The sequence below is a fragment of the Canis lupus genome, chromosome 26 (assembly GCF_048164855.1).
Source record: "Canis lupus baileyi chromosome 26, mCanLup2.hap1, whole genome shotgun sequence".
Taxonomy (NCBI): Eukaryota; Metazoa; Chordata; class Mammalia; order Carnivora; family Canidae; genus Canis; species Canis lupus.
The window spans coordinates 48,775,032-48,791,347 of record NC_132863.1 but is presented as its reverse complement, the minus strand read 5'-3'; the positions used below and the strand labels follow the sequence as shown (position 1 = coordinate 48,791,347).

The following is a 16,316-nucleotide window of genomic DNA, read 5'->3' as shown; positions in this document are numbered from 1 at the left end:
GGCTGTGAGCACAGGGGACGGTCTCTGGTCTCCGGAGTGCAAGGGCACTTAGGGTCCAGGGCAGCCAGTTTTGAAGACAGATCTTCAGAGGTGCACTCCAGGCCCGTCACCCCGAGCCAGCCCGCGCTGGGCGGCCCAGTGGGCAGCGTCCACGCAGCAGGTGGCAGCGGAAGGGGCCAGAGCTCCCCACGAAGACATAGTGAGCATGCAGCCATGGCCAGGCCCCACGCCGGCCCCCGGGCCCTCACTCTCAGGGGCTTCACACATCCACGTGAAGGACAGAGCAGCACAGAGGGGGGCACACCGGGACCCCAGGGCAACCGCGGACTTCTGGCCACACTGTGCTTCCCCAGGCTGCTGCCTCCTCGCACCCTTCACCCTGCCTCAGTCCACCACCCACACAGCAAGCAGCCTGGCCAAAAGCCAACTGGGTCACGTCCCACCCCCAACCTCCCCAGGGCTCCTCGCTGCCCTTACAGAAACCTGGGATGACCCGCACCACAGGGCCTGCCTTCCCCACCCTGCAGAGCAGCCCTGCCACGGGGAAGTGGCCCCCTCTCCCCTCTGTGCCTGCCCCCTCCCCCAGGTGTGCAGGAACCAAGGGACACATGAATCCATCTTCTGAGCAGAATTAGTGACTTAATGGTAGAGGGAAACAAGGACAAAGAACTATGATTGCACTGGAAATCAGAAAGATTAACTTTATGATAATAAATGAATTTAATCCGATATAGGTTCTACATGTGGAATTCTTGAAGGTTCTGGAACAGTGCATTCCTTTCAAAGTGCTGGTGAGTTCACTATTTGAGTCTTGGAAACACTGCTGTTCAACATCTGTTTCACAGTAAACATATGCCTGGACGCCTAGACATGAAGGACTCGCTGGGCCTGTGAGTCTGGAGCCCTGCAGGGACTAGCAGCAACCCCCCCCCCCCCACCACCCCCGCCCGGGTCTGTGTGCTTCCGCTGCCTGCCCCCGCCCCCCACACCCCTGCCGCCCGGCCCGGGAGTCCTCCATGATCCTCAGGCTTGCTTCACTTTCAGAAGCCAGGTGGGAGAACCCGGCTGCGTGATGCTGCGGGGCGAGGGTCTGTGGCAGAGGAGACCCTGCTCGCACGAGCATCCGTTGGACATGTCCAGGGGGAGAAGTCCCAGTCAGCCAGTGCTCTGGCACCCGAGTCCAGCAGTCCCCGCAGCAGTGGACAGCACCTCCTCATCCCCAGGCTCCAGAGGGAGGCGGAGTCCCACAGCACAGAGCACGCCTGCCTGGGCTCCGTCCACAGGGGCAGGGGGCTGCAGCGTGACTTGCTTCGAAGTGCAGCCAGTTGGAAAGGAACACGAGGATAAACCCACTGTCCCCGGTTCTCACTGCTTCTGCCAATGATTTCGGTTGGAGCTGAGTATAGAGGAGTCCGATAGACCTTCTTCTGTGCCATGTTCAGAATGGACCCATCAACCTGGCCGTCCAGCTGGGAGACTTCCCACACTGCAGATCAGTCTCGGCCCCACCACATGCTCCCTGCAACGAGAAACACCTCTGGCCCGCAGGTGCAGGGACAGGATGACCAGTTCACCCAGACCACCCTTCCCTGCCCCCATCAAGGACCTCAGGCGGCTGGAGCTGGGGCCTGGCATCCTGCGGAGGCAGAGCGGCTCAGGACACCTGCCCCCTGCAGAGTCCACACAGCCACAGAGGCCCAAGGCCCATTCAAACACTGCGTTTACATCCACAGAAGTAAATCACAAGGATGGGACAAGTGCCTGGATGGTATCTCAGAATTAAGGCACAACATCCAAGACCGCAGGCCTCCCGCGCCAGGGGCTGTGGCTCCTGCCAAACGCCTCAGGGGGTCTTGAGTGCAAACCCAAGCGCCCAGCGCTCTGCGCGCATACATCACCAGGATCCACTGCACTGCCTCCTGCTGGCATGAAGAAGGGCTGAGATGCCACGGCCACCTGGGGAGGAGTGACAGGGAGGCTTCCTTTCCCCTCTCCAAAGTCCAAACACCATGAGGGCTACAGCTCAGGATGCCATGCTCCAGCCCAGGGCATGCTCTCTTCTGCACTCACGAGAAGGCACTGGGGAGCTGTCACTCCAAGTCTCCGTCGGGGGTCCCGCAACTGCCTTTGCACTAAGTGCTATGGGAGCCAACAGCGTGGGATGCACGCCCCGGCCAGACGTGGCATGAGACGCACGGGGAGAAGGGCCCCAGGGCTCACTGCAGCAGCCCCTCTACTTTGAATGTCTGCAAATATTTCTAAGTTTTTTAAAAAATAAGTTTTCAGGTTAAAATCATGCAGTGGTGGCCCCAATCTATCTCCTTCACAAAAGCGACAGGCTGTAGAAAACGGATGGCAGATTTCAGACGGCGCACGCACAGCACGCGCTGACACGCACGCACAAGTGACACCAGACGGAGCTGGTCAGAGGGCGACAGGACAGCAAAGCATAAAGATGCGTGAAACTAAACTTTCCTTCCACCAGTTCTGACAGATGGACGCCAATGGAACGTGCAGCGTATCTAACTTATTCTTACTGGAGACTCTTGGTGGGGAAAGGACAGGAGACCCGGCGGTGACCCCTCTGAGAAAAATAGGAAAAGTTTTACCATGAAATTAAGAACAGGCAGCAAAAGCAACCTATTCTGCATCCTTCAGAGGACGCAGTGGCGGGCACCCATGCCGGCGGGAATACAGTGGACTCAGACCGGGGGAGCGAGGACGCTCGCAGTGGGTCACAGCGGTACCACAGTCACATGACCGGTGCGGATGTCACGACTGACTCTCAAATCCGAAAAAGCATCACGTTTCTGAAATGGAAACGTACCCGCTGTAGCAATGGAGCACAAGGTATCCGAGTACATGGCGGAGAGCCGCACTGTTCAGCTCCGGGGCGGGGCGGCCTGCAGCTCATGGCCCCGCGCCCGGCTCGGCCTCCTGTCCGTGCTGGGACCCCACGGCAACTCCCGGAAGCAGCTCCTGCTCCGTGGCCCCAAGGACACTACGGTCTTCAACATACACTGTGCACGGTTCCTTCTGAAACCCAGAAGGGCTGGTCCCACAACTAGCCCTACAGAGGGAAGCAGACCCCCGCCGCCTGACACACACCCTCCTCAGGACTCGTCCCAACTGCGGGGAAGAGCCGCCGCCTCGTCCCCGAGGCCCCACACACGGCCTTCAGTCCCGTGCCCGGGAGACGCTCATCTCAAATACCTTTTCTAGAACCTGCAAACCTTAACGCAAATGGCAAAATATACCAGCTCTCGCTGGACTTGCAATAGTCCCTAGGCCTCGGAAAGAGCCCTCCCACAACTTCGTGGTATCAGGAACGTGGAGCACAGAATATTCTCAAATTTTATTTATTTCAAGGCACTTTCCACAAGAAAACATTAAAAGAATAAACTATGTAAACTATTACATTGCAGAAAACACAATGGCGAGATCCAAAGGAGAGAAAGAAAAATCAAATTATATTTAATGTTCATTATCTCAAAATGGCTTAATTTAGTGTGCTTGCTGAAGACACAGAGACCGCAGGGAGGCGGCAAAGCCACTCCTGCCGAAGCAGGTCCCCAGTCAGGGGCGGCGCAGGAGCGCAGAGCCGCCGACAGAAGCGAGGACAACAGGGCACAGCTGAGGGTCCCCGTGGCACCACAGCCAGCTCGCACTGGCGTCAGCACCTACTCGTGACGTCACTCATGGGCCCGACAGGTGAACCGGTGCGAGGCGAGCCCCGTCTGGGCCCTGGTGGTTCAGGGGTGACTCCTGCGTACAGGACCTCCCGTCACTACCCATCTCACACCCTCTCATGTGAAGAGCGTGTCAGGGGATCGTATATTAATTATGCACATAAAGGGCCTTATATACACTAAGAAAAACTCACTAGAAGCATGCTGAATTCTCTGGTGCGTCTCAAACGTGTAGCGTTACCGACACCTCTCTGCTCGTGCTTCTCTTCCAGCTCCTGCTCTAGGCGACGATTAATTACCTAAGGGTTAAAACCTTCTGCTCCAACTTGTCACCCTCAAGCCTCAGAGGAAACGGCCCCAAAGAAAGGTCACATTTGGAGGGGACACGTGCTCCCTCCCGGGCGCCGAGGAGAACCCCCACCTTCATCCTCACAAAAGCAAAAGGGCAGCAGGAGGGCAGTCAGAGGCCGGGAGGGCCCACAGAGCCCGCACCGCCCTGCCTCTGCCTCGGTCACCACCCAGGGCAGGCGCCTGTCCGCCGCTCCAAACCACTACGCCCAGAGCACACGTGCAAGCGGAAGGCAGACACGAAGTGGGCCAACAGCTGATGTCCCAGCACTTAGCGACAATGCCCAGGCCCACGGGCTCACGGCGGACATGGCCCCGGCCATCAGCGGCACACCACCTGACCTACGGGCGTCTCCACAGGCCTGCCTGACCTCTCTGGTCATGGAAGCACGCTCCCCACGTCAGTGGCTCTGGGCACCTCCCTCCGCCAAGCCCCTGCTGCCAGACTCCATCCTGGGACCAGGATCTGCCCAGGGCAACTGAGCCCCAGCCACTGCGGCAGCGGGCAGCTCCCACCAGACGATGGGCCGGAGCCACCCATGGCCACACGGGCCCTGCGCCCCGGGGCACAGTCAGCACCACCTCCATAAGCCTCGGCCTGCGGGGTCCGTCAGGAGCTCTGTAAGGATCGCCCTCCAGGACCATGCCCGGGGCACCCTGCAGTGAGTCCATGCGCACGTGTTTGCCCCACGCCGAGACACCGAGTCACAAGGGCACCCGTGTCCCAGCCCCTGCCCTGGTGGCGGGATGCGGGAGGGCACAGAGCACAGATTCAGGATGCCTGTGAACTCACAAGCAGCACAGCACAAGCCAGTGACCACACACTGACCTGCTGCGCTCCCGGTCAGGGCAGCCTGCAGCCGACACACACCTGTCAGCACCGGCGCCCCTCCGCCCACGGGGGTCGGCTCCCTAGCACACACACCAGACCAACCAGACGGGGCAAGCGGCCCTCTGGCTGCAGGAACTAGCTGATGCCACCACCATCACCACCAGGACGGAAGCCCCGAAAACAAATGGTTTGAGATGATTAAAACTTTTTAGAGGACATTTTGGTCATTCTTGAGATCAAAGAGAAACCTTTATTTTCAACAAAACTGCCTAGAAGAGAAGGTTCATTGATCCACTAGGAAAGTCGCTCACCACAACCAGCACCAAAATATATATTTAAAAAATTAAAAAACACACAGCCCCGCCCCTCACACACACATCACCCCAAAAGCCACACAACCCAGACCAAAAGGGAAAACAAATCAAACTCAATGCCCTCACACAAAAGAAGTCTTTGAATTAGGATTTACAAATTTATATAGTCTTTCCTATGAAAGAACAAAAACAAAAAACCAAGGGGTAAGAGAAAACTTCTCCACAAAGGCCTGACGAGTCTTGGGAGAGCTGAGAAAACATATGTTCTGCCTACAAGCTAACAAAGCAAAATAATGATCAGTGCTTTTTGTAGGTTTGAGTGGGAGGCCTCAGTTCAACAATATCCCCTCCTAACCGAGCACTCGACGGGGGTGTGATCCTTCAGGAGCCAAACAGCAGGAGCGCCCCGCGGCCCGTCCTTGCCTTCAGAGCACGCACAGAGTCTGCACTGCACTGCCAAAGAGACAGTGCCATTCACTGCACGGTTTCCAGCACTTAAAAGGGCCACGTTTCCCTTTAAAAAAGATGCCGAGTCAAAAAAAAAAAAGAAAAGAAAGAAAGAAAGAAAAAGGGGAAAAAAGAGTTCTCTACTGCAGTAAAAATCTCTGAGTCACAGACAGCTGCTCCGAGGAGTCCGTGCCGGGGAAGCGCAGGGCCACCAGCACGGACTCTACTTGGGCTCCTCGATCACACCTTTGCTGAGGTCTGTCATTTTGGGATATTTTACTTTCTTCTGGTCCAGCTCATTCTGAGCCCAAAGGAGTAGTTTCAGTAATTTTGCCAGCTTGGGTGTTGACTCACGATTTTCATAATCTAGGACAGCTTGGTTAACTTCACTCCACACCTAGAAAATAAACACATCCAATAAAAACCACTAGATGTGCAGAGGAAGAGAGTCTCTTATCACGTGCATCTTCTACTTCAGCTGTTTTTATGTGGCAAGCTTATTTATTTAAATGAACGTGTAGCCTGTAACCAGGGGGCGCTCCAGGGGACGTTAAACACACATTTTTCGTCCACAAGGAGCTCACAGTCTGGTCAGCAACGATCACATCTGGCCTGGAGAGCCGTGAAATGCCATCAGCCAGGTCTGGGGGGTGGAGGGCAGTGTGCGTGACCCAAGTCCCACCGGAACCAGCGTTGAGGGAACAGGTGTGGCAAGCCCTCCGGGGAGGTGACGAGCCATCACGGAGGCTGCAGCACAACAGACCAGCAAGGAGAGGAACAGGGATTTGAAGTAAAAATGCTGAGGACACCTATTTTTAAGAGTCTCCAAACAAACAGAACAGGAATAAGATTAAGATACAGGAGAGAGGCCGACCAAGAGGTCTGAGAATCGTATAATCACAACGCTCCGTTCCTGGCTTCCCGCAGTGAAAGATTACACGCCAGGAAGAGTGCATGTCCCACGGCCAGAGATGGCCTCTGTCACCACAAACTCAACACACTGTGGTTCCTGAGTCCGGCTCTGGACACTCACTGATGGAAGGAGGATCCCTTCGCAGGTCTTACCTTCTGCCTCTGCATCATATGAAGCAGGTCCCCAAACGGCGACTCTTCCGGGTTGTCAAAGGCCAGCAGGGCCAGAGTGCGCTCCATCTCCGTCAGGCATTCCCTGCTCTCCTCGCCTTGCTCGGCCAGCTGGGTCTGTGCGAACTCCAGCGCTGCCTCAGTCTCACGCTGGCGGATCAGCTCTATGAGGTGCTGTTGCTGGTCACCGGCAAAGGCAGACACACTTACACACCCACGCCCAGGTACACAATGCCCGGCAGTGCAGCACTACTTTCTACTCAAAGGACAATTGCCTAGCATCCCTGAATTATCAAATTAGCATTTTAAAATAAGATTTGTTTGAAAGAAAGAGAAAGGAGAGGGAGGAAGGGAGGAGGGAGGAGGGAGGGCACACACAAGTGGGGAGAGGGGCAGAGGAAGAGAGAAGCGAGGAGCAGAGCCTGACCTCATGACCCTGAGATCTGAGCCAAAACCCAGAGTCAGGTGCCTAACTGAGCCACCCAGGTGCCCCTAAGTTAGCATTTTTATTATTTTTTTATTTATTTTTTAAGTCAGCATTTTTAAAGTAAAAAACAGCTTCTGAAATATGAAATGCACCAGCTAAATGAAACCCCTTCCCCTCATAAACTGAAATACTCTATTTAAATGCAAATTAGCTTCGTTACTTCTGAAATCACCACATATAGCCTTATGGAGTGGCCACAAACCAGGTATCTCTCAACTGAAACTCACTTGCAGGTGGAAGTAAAGGTACCGGTTTGTGTCCAGGAGCTCTGGATGGAGACTGTTGATCAATGCAATAGCCTCCTGGATCTGGCCTTTCAGGATCATCTCCCGGATTTTGATCCGCTCATCAAGTGTTTCTAGGTCCACACTAGGTTCAATCCCAGATTCCATTCGAAATTTCTCTGCTGCTTCCTTAAAGCCCTCTGAAAACAACAACCATCTTCAGTGCTCAGGAAGCTAGTAAGACATTAATGCAAGGGTTTTTTCTCCCCTAGAAAGCCCATTCACATCAAATAAATAATCTTCGACATGACCCTCACCTTCTTAGGGATTTGGTATTAACATCTCTGTAGCTTACTAGTTATGTTCCACACAGAAGATGAAAAGAATGTATTCCACTGCCCCCCACCCCACCCAAAAACCTCTCACCTACCCGCCAGGGGTGAGAATGAATGCCGAGAAGCCCAGTGCCATACGGGCTCCTTACAGAGGGCTGCAGTTCCAGGCCAAGAAGCTGCAGGGGGCTCCTGGCGCGTCGGGACGCATTGGCTATGCCCTCCCAGGCTGAATGGACCTTCCCACTCCTGCCTCTTTGTGGGCCCACAGTTCTCTTCAACATCCAAGCAGGGTATGTGCCCCACCCCCGCTATAGGCAGACATTCCCTTCATCAGCTTTCACAGGAAGGGGGTACCGTGAACAACGGGAAGGAGACTCATACCTGTTTGAAACAACTCCGTTTTCTGATCATGTACAGAATCACCCTTTTCCTTCCCAGTACCAAGGAGGACTGTTAGTTACAGACCGCGTTTGTTTCTTTCTGTGTGTTTCTGCCCCTCCCCCTTTCTCTTTTGAGTTAGGTGCGCCTTCTACAAACAGTCCAGTATAATTTACCAGACTGGCCAGATCAGTTAGTCAGGACTCTCAATGTGCTTCAGCACATTCTTAGTTATACTCATTAAGTGTAAAAATGTCAAAGGCCAAGGAACAGGCCTTGGAGCTCAGACACTGGAATCACCATCCCATTTCCAAAAGACTGTATCTTTACTATGGTAATCTACGAACTCATTAAATCAGCATTGTGTTTTTATGATACCCAAACACAACTTAGCTTTACCAAGAAATAAAGTTCCAACTGTGTGTACGAAAAGGCAGTTTTGTTCGACAGGTGGCATCCTTGCTGTGAGCCATTACCTGTGACCAAGTAGTTCATGATGAGGCGATTCATGTCTGCCCGCTGGACATGCAAGTTATTGAGTTTCTCCATCCACTCATCTTTCGTGATTTCATCGGGTTTTTCTGCATAACTCATTCTGATTTATTTCTACAGGAAAAAAAAAAAGATGTAAAAATTAGTGAAGGTCACTGGAATGAAAGGTTCAGCATTGGGAATACACTCAATGGCAACGCAATAGGCTTGTGCGGTGACAGGGGGCAGCTGCACTTGTGTGCACAGCATAACCTGGACAGTTGTCAAATCACTATGCTGTACGTGAGAAAGTTAACACTGAGTCTCAACTATACTGCTAAAAAAAAATTTTTTTTTGAAGGATTCTACGATGACTACGATCATTTCAGAGATAAATACAATGACACGAAAAAAAAATACAATGACACGGTATGAAGTAACAGAGAGAAGATACTTTAAATCTGGAGAACAGCAGGTGTAAAGGGCCCCTAGCCCAAGCGCAGCCTAGGGACCAGAAAGAAGGCCGAGATGTTGGGAGACAGAATGTGTGCAAGGAAGAGACGAGTGCCTCCAAACTGCCAGGTCAAGAGTGTGGGGTGTCATGCCAAGTAAGGCCTTACAGGCCAAGGGAGGAGTTTAGATCAACTCTCTCCTGAGCACAGGCGGCAGCCACCAGGGACATGCACTAAGGAAGCACCAGCTCTTTCACGTATGCCCTCAAGAAGTCTGCCGCTAGACATTCAGCAGACTGCCCAACGCTAAGAAGTCTGACTCCACCGAGTGTCAACGCAGACAGTTGTTCCCCTGAACTGTGACGCTGCTGTCAGAGCAGTTGGAACTGCAAACATATTTGGCCCTCTCTGCAGAGCTGACCCAAGCTGCTCACAGCCCAGCAATTCTACGAGGCTGAGACCCTCAACCTCACCACTGAGCACCTGACACGCACACACCCACTCAGAAGCACTGCTCAAAACAGCAAAAACACGGAAGCCACCCACCCAGATGTTCATTCAACAGCAGCACGGACAAACTGTGGCCCACAGAACCACAATCCCAGGCCCCAAACCCTTGGGGAAGTATGTTTCAGAATTAAAAATTTTGCAGACTGTATGAAGCCTAAATGGCACAACTTATCTATGTCACATGACATTCTCACTGCAGTCTGGGGCAGCACCCCACAATTAAATATTACCTCTCCGGGGACACGTCTGAGTACCCACACTGAGTGCAACAGAAGTTATTAAAAGCTTTCACCTGGTCAGACTTTTGCCATCAATTAGTTAAAAAAAAAAAAAAAAAGAACTTTTAGTTTTCAGAGCTCCTTGAATTTTAAGATTGCTGAGAAAGGGCTCCGATCATGCAGCGACATGAGAGAATTTGCTAAACCAATTAAAATAGGAACACAGCCACATGGATCTCTTACAAACCAGTTGAACGAATAAAGTGAGTTGCAGCAGGGCCCAGGTATGCCAGACAGTTTTATAAAGGACAAAAAAACAACGGCAACAAACAGGAACGTGAGAAAGCGTTTTGTTGCTTTAAGTAAAGACACGATCCTCCAGAGCGGACAGGCACAGGCCCGGGGAGTACCAGCTGGGCAGCCCTCCACTCCCACTACTTCCTATTCTTCCCCCCCGTAACCTGTGAGTTGCGGGGCTCACTTAATGCCAGCTAAGTACACGCGAGAGTGCTCCCCTCAATTAAAAAGCTAGACGGTGGAAACGGGGTGGCAAGCGCTGAGCAGCAAAGCCAGCAAGGAGCCACCAAACGGGCGCAGCGGCAGGGAGGTCGGACACACGGCGGGTGAAGGTTCTACGGACGTGTCAACGGCCCTGCTCCGGACTGAATGCAGAGAGATGAACAAGCAGGAGCGCTTGAGACTCGGCCGAAGAGGAAGGCTTGAACAGAGGAACAGGTTGGAGGAGTAGAGCAAGTTTGGGCCGACTCTGACTCCTCGCTGGGAAGGCGAGCCGGCCCCAGGATCACAGGTCCGCAGCTCAGCGCTGGGAACAGTGACAGCGGCCGCACAGGGGCGTGAAGGCCAGGATGCGGCACCGATGGCCCAGGGGGCGCGTGGGGAGGGACGCGCGGGCCGGTGGCGAGGCCAGGAGAGGAGGCCCCGGGGTGCCGGGACGGTGCCGCACGGGGCGCAGAGGGCACACGCGGGGCGCCGGGCCCCGGGGCTCCAGGCCAGCACAGGCGTTGCTCAGACCACGGTCCTGGTCCTGGATGGTCCACGGGAACTAACCGAGGACGCACAGGCAGCCGGCCCCGCGCGGCAGGCGGCGGCGCCCGTCCTCACCGGCTCCGGCTCCGGGCCCGCTCCGCTGGTGGTCATAAACGCCGTCCTCCCCGCGGGGCACAGGCGCGGCGGCTCGCGGCTCCTCGCGGCTCCTCGCGGCTCCTCGACCCCGGCCGGCCGCTCTGCGCGTCGGAGCCTTCGCGGGAAGCGCTGTCCCTTTAGGAATAAACGCCCGGTTACAGCGCCCGGCGCCGCGGGGCCCCGCCGACCCGGCCGCGACCCGGAGGCAGTTGGACGTGCGCGCCCGGGAGGCCCCCGCCCGCCCCCGCCCGGGCCGCGTCCCCGCGCGCCTCCCCGGCGCCTCCCGGGCTCCTCCCCGCCCCGCCCCGGCCCGCCGCGCTCCCCGGGGAAGCTCGGCCCGGCCGCCCGGGGCCGCCGCGGCCATCTTACCTGGCGGAGCCCGCCTCCCGCGCTGCGCGGTCTCCACGGCCGCTCGCGGGGCCGGGCCGAGCCGGGAGGGCGGCGGGGCGCGGGGGACGCGCGGCGGAGGCGGGAGCCGCGGCGGCGGCGGGGGCGGGGGCGGGGGCGGGGAGCGGGAGGGCAGACGCACCGGCGGCCGCCCCTCCAGGCACCTCCCGCGAGACCGCGCGAGCGCAGGCCCCGAGCCGGCAGCCAATCAGGGGCCCCCGCGAGGGGGCGGGGCGCGGCGGCCGCCCGGAAGCGCGGGACTCGGGCTTCCGTCCTTGCGCAGAACGGCGCTCGCGGCGCCCTCGCTCTACGGGTTGGCGCGAGAGTCAAAAGGCGTCGGCCGACCCCGGGCAAGATGGCCGCCGTCGAGGTGTCGTTGTGGGGGAACTTCGCGCCGCGATGGCGACATCTAGGCTGAGCCGGAGGCGAAGGTCCCCGCTTCCTCTCCGCGGCTTGTGTGAGCTCGCAGGGCAGGGGCCGCGGGCGAGGGGGAGGGCGGGCGCCGGTGCTGCGCGCCGCCCCGAGGGGCCCCCCCGCCGAGCGCCCGCCGAGCGCGGGCCTGGGAGGGGGCGGCCGAGCGCGCCCCGGGGAGCCCTGCGCGGCGTGGGCCGAGGCGGGCTGCGGGGCGCCGGCGGGGCGGGGAGCGCGCTGCCGCCCGCCGGCTCATGAGTCGACAGAAACGGGCCTGCCCTCGGGGAGCGCGGGGCGCGGGGTCCGCCGGGTCGGGCCGGGGTGCGGGCGCGCGCGAGGCGGCGGGGCCGGGGCCGGGGCGCGGGGGGCGGGGCCGGGGCCGGGGTCGGGCGCCGCGGGCCGCGTGGGGGGGAGCGGGCGGCCGGGGTCGGGCCGGGTCGGGCCGGGTCGGGGTGGGCCCGGGCGGCGCTGCCCGCGCTTCCCGACTCAGAGCCGCCGGGGCAGTGCGGGCCCGTGATGCCAGCCTGTGCAACGCCCTGACCTGTGCCCGCTCCGGATGCCAACCTCGCCGCGTGCGCAGGGGCGCGGATTTTTGAAATTCTTTCCAAAGGGACGCAAGCGAAAGCTTGAGCGCGGTGCCCCGAGGAGGTGGGCCTTGCCGCCCGGGGACGGCCCCTCGGCTCTGGGGCGGCCCCCAGGCTCCCGCGCGCCCGGCCGGTGCCCCCCCCCCCGCCCGTGCCCTGCTCCTCACACCCTCCGGGCACTCCCTGATGGCGCGTGCCCAGTGGGCGCAGCCGGGAGGGCTCCCGCCCCCGCCCCTTGCCTCTGCTGCAGCCGCCCTACCTCGTCTGCAGGTGCTCGCGGGTGCTCGAGTGGGGTCTCGGGCAGAGCACTTGCAGACCAACTGCCGGAGATGGGGAGGCCCTCCCTAGACCAAGCTGAGCGCACCGCCCCCGTAGGCCCACCTCGCACCCTGACTCTCCCCGCGTAGCTCTGAGCCCACCGGTTTCTGCCACTGATGGCTGATAACGTTGCAATTTGCCACACACACCTGGGCTGCACCAGAGCCGAGACGTTAGTACCTCGTAGGAGTTCCGTAGGTATCTGTTGAGAACGGGAAGGAGGAAATGAGTGAAGGAGGATAATCGAAAGCAGCTTCCGCAACAGTGGACGCAGGGAGACTTCGCCGAGGGGGGAATGTTTGCAGTCTGGCGATTGAGCCCCTGCGGTGAATGGCACTCAGATGTGCAGCCTGGTTGATGAGGCTCCTGGTGGTGGCACCAGCTGGGCAGACGAGTGGGCTAGAAGGGGGCGGGGGGGCTGGGGAGCCCAGGGTCAGTCTTGCTGGGTTGGAGGTGCCTGGGGGACAAGGCTAAAGTTGAAAGGAGCAGCCGGGGCTGGACGTGAAGGTTTTACGGTGACACCCTGTGACAGTTAACAAACATACTTAGAGAAAGACTGTAGAGAGGAGGAGCAGATAAGTCTAGAATCCAGAAGGACGGCACCAGATGGCCCCTATGCAGAGAAGAGGTTTTCCATTAAGTCAGCAGAGAGGCTTGACAGGGACCAGGGGGTTTAGCAGGTTCTGCAGAAGTGGGGAGTTCTAGAAGATGAGCGGTGTCCAGTGCGGCAGGGCCGTCCTGCAGGCATACTTGACAGGCGTTGGGGACAGAGCAAGGAGCACAGTGACACGGGAATGGAAAATGTTAGACGACAGTGAGTGGAGAGGTGAATAGGGTGAGGGGAGCAGTTTCACACTGGCAGAAGCCTCTGAGGTGGAGAGCAAGCAGCAGGTGAAGTTGATCCCATTAAACCCTGAAGCAACAAGATTTGGTGGCTGAGGGGGAAGGAGAATCTCCAGGCTTCTGGCTGGTGCGTGTGGACTAGGGACACCAGAGAAGGGTCTGGTTGGAGGAGAGAGGTTCAGGAGTCGTGAGCTCATTTTGCACCCGTGGAGATGTTAGGGGAACAGGTCTGGGCAGGGGTAAAGTGGAGCACAGCCAGGAGTGCATGAGCTCCCCTGTGGACAGTAGGTGCGCCTATGGAAGGGAGATCAGGCCAGCCTGCGCCAGCATAAGACCCCTTGTGCTGCTAGGTGTCTGGGGGTGTGGGGGAGCACCGAGGGTGTGGGCCACTTTGGTACAGCCTGGAGCATTGGCCCAGTTGATAGGAAATAGGAGGGTCTGTGGAAGGGGAGCAGCCAGGTGGCCAGAACCTCCACTATCCTCCAAGCCCAGGTGGAGACTTCCCTTGTAATAGGTTAGCGGTTCTTTACAGACGAGTGTTAAACACTTACTAGGCTTACGAGAGCATTAAAAGTGTTTTTGAAAAGGGAGGAGTATCTGAAGAATAAAATACACAGTGTTGCCTTTACTCAAATCCTGGATTGCTCAATAACCAGGCTGTGGGCTGTGTGTTACAGAATGACAGCATTTCCGCGGATGTTTTTATCTTATTTGCAAAACCCAAAAGCATAAAATCAAGCCCCTACACACTGAATGCCCTGCTTTGAAAGAGATTTGGTGAAAACAAACTAATTCTCAAGGATAATATGTAAACTGACCAGTTGCTGCTCAGAGTCATCGGAACATGAGGCAGTCAGCACCAAGAGGTCAACTTCCGTTGCATTAGCCTTTTACGGTGTGTTCAGTTTCTCGGTGAAAGTGTTGAAAGAGTAAGGAAGAATTTTATGATTGTTCAGCTCTGCTGCACCCATTCAGGTGCTGGGTGTCTTAGCTGAATTCTGAGACCCAGTGAAGCATATTTATGAGGTTTTTGCGGTGGCCCCTTCCCCTCCCTCTTCGCCTGATTGTATTTTCTCTTTCGGGACTGTACTAGCAAATCAGAAAGCACTGATTCTGGGTTTCTTTGCATGAGTATTTTACCTATGAGTACATATTTCCTGATCCTTTGAACTGTGTGCAACAAGGTGCTTCCTGAAACAGGTGGGGTGCTGGGGGCCACACAGTCCTGCCACTGCGTACCAGCAGACACAGGCAGCACGCCTGAGTGACCGACTTAATTTGCCCCATCAAGGTGCTGTTCGTATACCATTTCATACAGAATTTGACTATACCCTTCACACCTGGCTGGTGAAGAAGTCGATATACACGTACTGGCTTTTTTTTTTTTTTTTTTAATTAAAGTGAAAGTATGTAGGTAGCACACATGTATATGCACAAACACATATCTGCATAGTTAACTTGGGAAGTTATATCTGTATAAGCTTTGAGGATTCCCTTGCCCCTCCCCCCAATCCCAGTCATGTGATCGTGATCTGGTGCCTGGGTGATAGAAGTGGTGAATGAAGAGATTTTTCCAATTGATATCCACATTTTCTTTCTTTCTTTCTTTCTTTTTTTTTTTTTAAAAACACTTGTAAAATTTTTGTGTTTCTTTACTTTAAAATTCTCTTATGTTCTTGAAATGCTTACTTTCTATTGGAACGGGTCCCGCAGGAAGGAGAGGAACTTTCGTATGTCTGACACTCCTAAGATTTTTCATTTTTCTGTACATCCATAAAAGGCAACGTCCTTGGCCTCCCATCTCTGTAGACAGATTGGGAAGATGTTATTTCTCATTGAATCTCTACATTTTAGCAATGGTTGATTTGATTTGGAACTCAGAAATAGTTGTGGTATTGGAAGGGTAATTTATGTGTATTGATGTGGTCAAGATTCGGAATAAAACTTTCTGGGTGTCCTTTTGAAATCTCGGATGGCTTAAGTCTCTGTTACTCCTGTTGGGATTTCTTTCAAATGCTCCTGCTCACCTTCACCAGTGTGGTTTTGTGAGCCGGCAAGAGGAGGAATTAATGTATGCAGTATTTCTGTTCTGTGCAAATCCAGAAAGCTACCTTTAGACCTGAGTTCATGCAATCTTTCACTTTTTAAGTATTTTCATTTTGGAAATAAATCTCTTCAATGATAGCCTGTAGCCCTTGTAGGCAGAGCTGTGCTCCTGAGGCCCCGCCCCCCCCCCCCCCCCCCACTCCGCCCGCCAGAGACTTGCTGGTGGTGATGACCACCCACCCTGTTGCATCTCAGGGAGGTCCCCTTCCCCGCTGTTACATGGAGGGTGATGAGCCTAGGGCGCACATAGGTACAACTGATTTTCTCTGAAACTGTTTTTCTGTCAATCTCTAACAGGCACTGCGTTTTTTGGCCTTTTTTTTACTGGGTGGATTCCTTTAGAGACTTAGGAGATGAAAGCAGTCAGAAAGGAAATGCAGTTCTCATGCCCCACAGTGTTTAAAACACTGATTTCTCCTGAAGTCAACTTTATTTTTCACGGAACTCACAGTGCAACACCTCAGAGTAACAGGCACCACTGGGCAAGGTGGGGGTAGTGAGCCTCGTACATGAACACGACCCCGTGCACTCCTGTGAAGGCAGCAGAGCCAGGGCCTTGTCACAGCAGAGAACATAAAATACTCGCACTTCTGTCTGAGGATCTCTGGAGAGGGTAGAGGCAGGGCAGGGCACTTCTCCATCCGCGCCCAGTCTCGTAGACAGTTATTTGTACATCGATTTAGAGATTGTCCCAAGTCCCTGTCCGCTGCTTTTCATCCCTGCAGCCACCGTACAC

The 16,316-nt window shown here is 55.7% G+C and overlaps 2 protein-coding genes across 5 annotated transcripts in view; one reads left to right on the top strand and one right to left on the bottom strand.

Moving 5' to 3' along the window:
* Positions 1–675: 675 nt before the first annotated feature.
* GID8 (GID complex subunit 8 homolog) lies at positions 676–11,404 on the bottom strand. 3 transcript variants are annotated; one of them, XM_072801697.1, is made up of 6 exons: positions 11,301–11,404; positions 10,857–11,066; positions 8,614–8,743; positions 7,428–7,624; positions 6,696–6,893; positions 676–6,027 (listed from the first exon to the last, which is right to left on the bottom strand). In XM_072801697.1, the coding sequence occupies exons 3-6, from the start codon at positions 8,729–8,731 to the stop codon at positions 5,854–5,856; spliced, it is 687 nt and encodes a 228-aa protein (XP_072657798.1). In that variant the 5' UTR covers positions 8,732–8,743; positions 10,857–11,066; positions 11,301–11,404; the 3' UTR covers positions 676–5,853. The 3 variants fall into 3 exon arrangements, with proteins under 3 accessions (XP_072657798.1, XP_072657796.1, XP_072657797.1); XM_072801695.1 differs by having other exon boundaries at positions 10,911–11,066; XM_072801696.1 differs by lacking the exon at positions 11,301–11,404 and having other exon boundaries at positions 10,911–11,152.
* A 205-nt stretch (positions 11,405–11,609) lies between these two features.
* DIDO1 (death inducer-obliterator 1) overlaps positions 11,610–16,316 on the top strand; it is a 49,820-nt gene continuing 45,113 nt past the window's right edge. Inside the window, exon 1 of one of the 2 annotated variants that reach the window (XM_072801659.1) lies at positions 11,610–11,775. The gene's annotated coding sequence lies outside the window, so the exon portion shown is untranslated. The remainder of the gene's footprint in view (positions 11,776–16,316) is intronic. The other variant, XM_072801664.1, reaches the window with a different exon arrangement.